Here is a 7,862-nt window from a genome sequence, read left to right on the forward strand (position 1 = left end):
CCCTTTATCTCCTTTTCCCACAACATTATTTTCGATAATCATCTGTCTAAATTAATTCTAACCATACTGCAGGAGAAAAATTATCCATCTTGGAGTTATTATTTCAAACTCTTAACCGATTTTGTTCTTTCCTTTTTTGTTAACCAACATGTTCTCTGAAGTGGACTCTAAATGTTAGAACTCACAGGCTTACCTTGTTTGCAAGCTATTTGTGTGGCAAATAGTCCTAATATTGACAGAATCATTGAGGGAAGAGGAGTCAGGTTAGCCACATTGGCTCGACAACTAAGACCGGCCACATCATTTGAGGTGGTGATCAAAGCTGGCTACGTATTACTTTGCTGGAATTCATGATAGCAAACCATGGAAGATTCGACGCTACAACCTTTAAATATTGAATCTGTGAGCTGTATGGTATCTAAATCTATGGCGTGGCTAGAAATAGCGAATCCTCAGCCTGCCTGCATTTTATCATACTTTATTGTAATTAAAAAGGGTATCATGCTTGCTAAGATTTGCAAAATGACTTAGAGGCGGATTGTTTTCACGTTTTAAAAGCATTATTAAAAAAAATTACAGCTCCACTAATTGTAATTAAAAAGGGTATCTTGTAGTTGTTGAATCCCTTGGAATGTTGCAGGATTTCTTTTCACATGTATCAACTATTTAAAATTACAGCTCCACTAATTGTCCGTCCTCCTTTTGTTTTTTTTGTTAGAGATGATGATTGTGAAGACTGAAAACTGATTTGAGAACCAGAAATATCTCTCAGTAAAAGAACAAAAAGAAGGAAAGAAAAAACTAGTAGACATATTGGACTTATTGGACTATGCTAGTTTATATATGAGATATTTTATGATATTTAAGGAGTAATTAGTGTTATTTTATTAGTTATATTTTGGATTTATTTTGAAAAAAAGAGACAAACATAAAGATAAAAGAGAAGATGAAACTCATGACCTGTCAAAAATAATAAAAATATCTTCATTTAGAATTTTTTTTCTTCTAATTATATTTTAAAAAAATCTAAAATATAATTCATATGATATCACTAATTATTTTCTAAACATTATAAAAGTTGACATTATGTGCCCCATGAAACCAATGGCTACGATCTTTCACAAAGTGATAGTATTTGAAAGCATTTTCGTTAAAATTTAGCACACATTAGCTGGAATTTACCTTGTATGATTGCAGACGGCATTTTAATTCTAGCTATTAACAACACCGCCTTTAAACTTTTTAGCTGCATGGGTGTCCATTAAAGATGCATCTAAAAGTGAGAAATGTTTAAAAATTCCTCAAGCTTATATGCATTCAAGTATTTTTAAGAGTATAGTAATGGTTATTTTTTAAAATATTTTATTTAGAAATGTATTAAAATAATATTTTTTATTTTTTAAAAAATTAATTTTGATATCAGCACATTATAAAAATAAAAATAAAAACATTACAAAATTAATTTTAAATAAAAAAATTAAAATATCATGAAAATATCATTTAAAATACCGTCCTAAATGGCGCTTTAATATATATATATATATATATATATATATATATATATATATATATATTCCCCTTATATAAAAAAAATATTTTAACTTGACAATACATCAAAATAATATTTTTTTCATTTTAAAAAAATTATTTTTGACATCAACACATTAAAAAATAAAAAAAATTACAAAATTAATTTTAAACAAAAAAATTTGAATTTTCATGAAACACCATTTGAAACGCAGTTCTAAACAGCACCTTAATATATATGTGTATTCCCCTTGTAACAAAAATATTTGGCCTGGGCCAATGGGGTAATAGAATTTTTTTTAATTTTTGAACTGTAAAAATACAAAATTACCCTTGGTGTCAAATTTTTATTTTATAACAAATATTTTTTAAAGAAAAAAAGTTAAGATAAGTGCTGCATACTTTAGCATGTATGACATCTCCTGACGGTCTAACAACATCTACTAGGGTGACATATGAATTGTCTCGATAACTTTTTTGTCCCTGTCTAAGGTGTGTTAACAACAAACATCTAGTTTGGAACTGCTATAACCTTATAAAGAATAAATTAAAATAAATTATGAAATTTAATTTTCATTGTACCATGCCGGATCCAATATTAAACAATAAAATTTATAAAAAATAAATAAAATAAAAAAATAAATCAAGTCAGTTCAAGTTAACTCGTTAAATACTATTCTCGAATCATGATGCCTAAATAACCTAATAAAAAACAAAATAAAACAAATCATAAAATCTAATTATTAATCATACACGATATTAATTGATGAAATTAAAAAGAAAAAAAAAGTTAAAAAAAATTAACCCATCAAACTCAATACCTGAATAATAATAATAATAATAATAATAAAAATAAAAATAAAAATAAAAACTTATTCAAAACAAATCCAGTATTAAAGGAATCGTGACCCAGGGTTTTCTATTAAAATTGCCGATTTTCCATTAGAATAGAAGCAAGCATCTCTGTGTTTTTTTAATTGTCACGTATTCCAATACAAGCACACAACAACAACAACAACTAGGTACCTTCTACCTTCTTGTATCCCGGCCGTTCCACAGCATCTCCCATTCCACTGCCCTGTCAAATTTCCCCTTATTTTGCAACAATTAAATCTTCATCTCTACTTTCTTTCGCTCTTGCTGCGATTTTTCAAATCGAAATCGAATTGCTCGGTGCATCTCCTTTCTTTCCACTACAAGTCTTTCGTACTTCTATCCTTCCTTTACCATTTCTCTTTCTCCTTCCTTCATCTTTGGACGGAACTGAATGGCTCTAGCATATTCAAAACATCTCAAAAATCCAAAATGGACTGTCATTTTGAATTTTGCGATGAAATTAGTTTCTTTTTTTCTTTTTCTTTTTCAGGTGGAACGAGATCAGTCAGAACGGTATTAATAACCTTGCCCTTCACAATCAAAACAATCCACCAATGACCTCATTGATTCTTAGCCATGCCAGCAGGAGTTGACACTGACATTCCTTCACTAAACAGCCAGAACAGAGATTAGCACTACGTATCATTACAAGTTTCCAAGTACAAATTGATGAGACGCCAGCCACTTCAAAAATATTAGGGAGGCAAGATGTACACGGACAAATAATATGGTTCACAAGAACCCTGCACGGTTAAAAGAAAAAAAATTGATTGAAAGTGAGGCATCACAACACATTTGGCAACAATTGATTGGATATCATCAGATGATTTGCCTTGCTGCTGGATATGGGTTGAATCTCCTTCCTTAACAATATGTATACGCAGCTCTAACTTTTACAACATCTGACATTGAAGTTGGTTGTACATCGCCTCCAAAATCTAATCTGGCTCGAAAAATATTGGCCCCTGACAATTGCTTCACAAAACGAGTAAAGCGAACCCATTTATGCTGTTCAAAGAGGTATCTGTCCATCCTCATAAAGTTGAAAGAAAAGGTGGGGCTTTCAAGACCATATGTGTAGAACTTTGACATCTTTAGCACCTGTTCAAACGATTCATCTTCCAAAAAAGTGGTAGAATTTTCACCTTCTATCGGTATGTGACAGACCCTAGCTGCCAATAAAAGCTGTTTTAGAAAACCCTCTGGACTGCTGACTGGGTTTGTCTTTTTTTCTTCCACGTCTCTCATTCCAAAGCCTGAGCAGCATAAACCAAAACCGTACCTACCCAACATGCGAGCAATTGGCAAGTACCCATCTCTTCTTGAAGTATTGTAGTAGCCAGCTGTTAACTCAGAAGGATGAGATTGCATGCCATAATGCCAGTGGATCCCAGCCACTTTGGCTGAAGTATCAACTTCGGTGCCCTGAAAGATAGTCTTCGCTTCTCTACATATCCTTTCGCCATGAAGCAGCAGCATCCCAGAGTACCATTGAAGAAAAAATTTCCCAAATGGGGTATTCCAAGATCCACCATTGCTTTTGAAAAACTCAGTATTCTCAGGGCCATGCATCAAATTACCAGTACCAATCGGGCCTCCATATCCCCATTCACGCATTCCAGCATCATGAGCACATGCATTCAGGGATGCAATCATATACTGCAAACAGTCAAATCAATACAGATGGCGACAATACTAAAAGACGACAGTCATGAATTGCAAAATGATTGGAGCAACCTATTACAGAGAATGAAAGTTTTGCAAGCTTACAAGTGAATTGCACTTGTTGGTGTACCTTATCATAGCACTGAAACTCTCCAAGCTCACGTGTGTGCCAAGCCCATGCTAGCTTCTGTGATGGACATGAAGGGTACCTTAATTCACCTGCAGGACCCATGCCAACTTGGACTCCCTACAAAATGATCTATCAGGAAAACTAACTTGCCAAATCAAAGAATCAGTTCTCAATGATTGAAGAAGTGATTTGCTGTATTATAAACAGTAACATCTCACCGTAATGACAACACCAAGTAAAGATCTAAAAGTATCTCTGAAATTCATCATAAAATCTGAATATGCTTGGAGTGGTGATCGTCCCTTCAGGACAGGAAACATATCGCATCCAAGAGAAATGTATTCCATGTTTCTTCTACCGAATCGATCAGTATATGCTATATCTGGATCTTTATCAATCTCTTCAAGCACCCATTGAGGAAGAGAAACCCTTCATCATATAAAACTAGTTGTTTAGACCCACTAGCACATAAGCAAGCAAGCAGGAGAACCAAACAACAAAACTTAGGAAAAAAGATCAAATCAAATTTGGTAAAAGAAATTTTCTTTCAAACCAAACTTTCACCCTGAAACATGTGCAAGGGCCCAGAATTATGAAAATGTCTATAAGACAGCTTATGGTGCTAAATTAAACGCATTCAACATATGCAAAATATGACTCACTAACTTCGGATACTACTAGCTAGAAGCCCCATGAAGAAAGGAGGAAAACCCTCACAATATCCACTTAAACTGAGGAACCAAAAGGTTGCCCTCACCAAACCAGACCATGAATTGAACACTTTAGGTCCTAGGTAGCTTGGGAGCAATGAATACTTTAAAATTGCCCCAGAAACAAAGCAGTAGGCAAGACGACCTATGTTCTATGACTAAAACGTTACTCAAGACGGGTTATACAATGTAACTAAGAACAACCTTACTAGGGGATTGTTTATTCCAAAGATCAACATGGTTAGATGGTCCAGACCATCAATGTTGTAAAACTCATCATACTATCCAAAGAATAAAACCATTTATATCATCAGTGTTCACCAAATGTGTAAAGCTACTACATTGCACTTGATTTGCTGACCTTGATCACACTACATACACAATAAATCTGCCTGTTCTTTTCCCAAGGATGTCTACCATGAATAGCTAGAGGCTTTTTCAATTTTATTTAGATTGATCTCCATCAAAATGTTGATTATAGACAATCAACACACGGTTCTATCCATATTCATTATATACACAAGTCAGAACATAAAACTCTATGAATAAAACCAGCAGAACGTGAATATACTTGCTTCGGACCTGCCAAGAAATTGAAGGCTTCAACTCAAGTGTCCAATCACCTAGGCAACCGAATTAGCACTATTGACAGTAAGGGACAAAGAATGCAGCCAAAACCGTTCCCCAAAAGGTGTGACAGTTGAAAAAACCTTCAACCGAGCTCTCAAGGGATGATTTACTCAAAATTCACCTGATCAGGCTGTATGCTTTTGGACTTAAATCATTTTTATGCACCTTTGCTAGATACAAAAGAACAATATATAGAAAAAATTCCGCTAACTTAGGCATAAGCAGTAATGCAGTGGTATCATCCATAAAGCCATAGCACTCTCTAGACATGCACTTCTTGCCAGTATACCCACGGCACAGATAACAGAACTGCAACCAAGACATTAACAAGGAAAGCATTGGAGGTATAAAAAATCAAGGCGAAGGGCAATACAATATTGTATTAACAGTAACCAAAAGTCTCCACACATTATGTCAAACCTCCGGCAATAAACTAAAATTCCATTTATAACTATACAAGAAACACATAAATCACTAACAATGTGCATAACCTCCCGTATTAAAAATTAAAGAAACGGAGACAATTAACTAACTAGGCAATAATTAAACAGAAACTAAAACAATTCATCAAAGATTCTATTAAAATCAAGAAATTCTCACCATAAAGGATCTCCAGGTCCAGTGCCACGTTGATGAAAAGCCAAGACAGCTCTAACCTTCAACCCACACCGTCTTGCTAACGCCACAAGATCCAAATACCCTCCCCAATTATAAACCCTAGGCTTCTCCCTCTCCACTATTCCCCACCAAATCTCCATAACCACGCCTTCCACTCCAGCAGTCACCAGGGCCCTCAAAGACGCCGTCAAGACTTTAATCCTCCTCACCTTTCCATCCTCCGCCACCAATTCCGCTGGCAGCGTCACGTACACTGGCGATCCCCTCCGCCGCCGCTCCACCGGGCCAGTAAATCCATGTTGAAGCTCGTAATGCTCGAAATCTTCGCTCCCGCCATTGTCGGGATAGACGGAGCCGCAGGATTTTGAGGAGTTGAGTCGCGAGCTGATCGCGAATCGGCGAGGTGGAAGGTGGCGAGTTCGTGTAGGTGACAAGGTGGAAGGGAAGCGAGTTAGGTGAGTTGACACAGTGCGTTTGCAACAGAAGGAAGCAGAGAAAGTTGGTGTGGATGGAGATGCGATCGCCATTGATCGGATTATCAGTGATTACTGGCTAGGGTTTCATTTGAAAAGAGATGAGTAAAGAATTAAAGAAATGATTTGCTGGCAGTTTCTTTCTTCTTTTTTTGTGCGTGCGTGAGAGAGGGAGGGAGGGTGTTCGTTAAGGTTGGTTAAGAGTGATTTTAGATGGCTGGGATTGTGTGAACGTGGATCCATTGGTTTTTACGGTTGAGATTGGGGCAGTGAGATTGTGATTGTTTTTTTATTGATTGATTGGGAAGAGAATTTATTAAATAAAAATGTGGATCCAGCATCATGTGTTTGGTAAGGAATGAGCAGGGTAACAAAATATCTGCTCCATTTACCTTATTTTCTTATATTAAGGGAAGAAGAAAATACAAATTATCTACTAATCTACGGTTTCTGGTTTTTTACATTAAATTCATATAATTAGGGTGTTCGTTAAGGTTGGTTAAGAGTGATTTTAGATGGCTGGGATTGTGTGAACGTGGATCCATTGGTTTTTACGGTTGAGATTGGGGCAGTGAGATTGTGATTGTTTTTTTATTGATTGATTGGGAAGAGAATTTATTAAATAAAAATGTGGATCCAGCATCATGTGTTTGGTAAGGAATGAGCAGGGTAACAAAATATCTGCTCCATTTACCTTATTTTCTTATATTAAGGGAAGAAGAAAATACAAATTATCTACTAATCTACGGTTTCTGGTTTTTTACATTAAATTCATATAATTAGGTTTCAAATATTAATTTTATATAAATTTAAATAATTTATTTTTTATTTATAAAATTATTTTTTTATTTTTTTATTTTTTTATTTTATATAATTTTAATCAAATATTTTTTTTTTTAAAACCACGAGTAAAAATATTTTATGAAAACTTGTTTTTGCAAGTCCTCGCCATAAAAACTATTATAATACTAAATACACTAATAATAATAACTTGTTACAGCGGTCTTCATAAATTCAAATTTTACACAATAAGATGTTTTTTTATACACTTTTTATTGGGATATTTGAAGCCAACTACACACAAATATTCAATTTACACTCAGCAGCAACCAATACTAGTTTATAAGTACTATATAATAATTTATTGCTTGTGCTTAGATTGTCCCTGAGCTATATCATTTTATTTATACAAATTATATTTTCTTTCATCCAAGATAGTAAATACCGTTATGT

At 34.5% G+C, this 7,862-nt stretch overlaps 1 protein-coding gene across 1 annotated transcript; it reads right to left on the minus strand.

Annotated features, from left to right (window-relative positions):
- Positions 1-3,013: 3,013 nt before the first annotated feature.
- Positions 3,014-6,845, minus strand: LOC133679127 (beta-amylase 1, chloroplastic-like). The gene is made up of 4 exons (XM_062101639.1): positions 6,139-6,845; positions 4,417-4,627; positions 4,199-4,315; positions 3,014-4,062 (listed from the first exon to the last, which is right to left on the minus strand). The coding sequence occupies exons 1-4, from the start codon at positions 6,681-6,683 to the stop codon at positions 3,268-3,270; spliced, it is 1,668 nt and encodes a 555-aa protein (XP_061957623.1). The 5' UTR covers positions 6,684-6,845; the 3' UTR covers positions 3,014-3,267.
- Positions 6,846-7,862: the final 1,017 nt, after the last annotated feature.

Source organism: Populus nigra, chromosome 1 (genome assembly GCF_951802175.1).
Source record: "Populus nigra chromosome 1, ddPopNigr1.1, whole genome shotgun sequence".
NCBI lineage: Eukaryota > Viridiplantae > Streptophyta > Magnoliopsida > Malpighiales > Salicaceae > Populus > Populus nigra.

Coding starts and splice junctions, on each gene's coding strand:
- LOC133679127 (XM_062101639.1), bottom strand. CDS start 6,683: ATGGCGATCGCATCTCCATCCACACCAACTTTCTCTGCTTCCTTCTGT. Junction 4,628..6,138: donor GGACCTGGAGATCCTTTATG/GTGAGAATTTCT, acceptor TATATGATGAAG/GGTTTCTCTTCCTCAATGGG. Junction 4,316..4,416: donor TACTTGGTGTTGTCATTACG/GTGAGATGTTAC, acceptor ATCATTTTGTAG/GGAGTCCAAGTTGGCATGGG.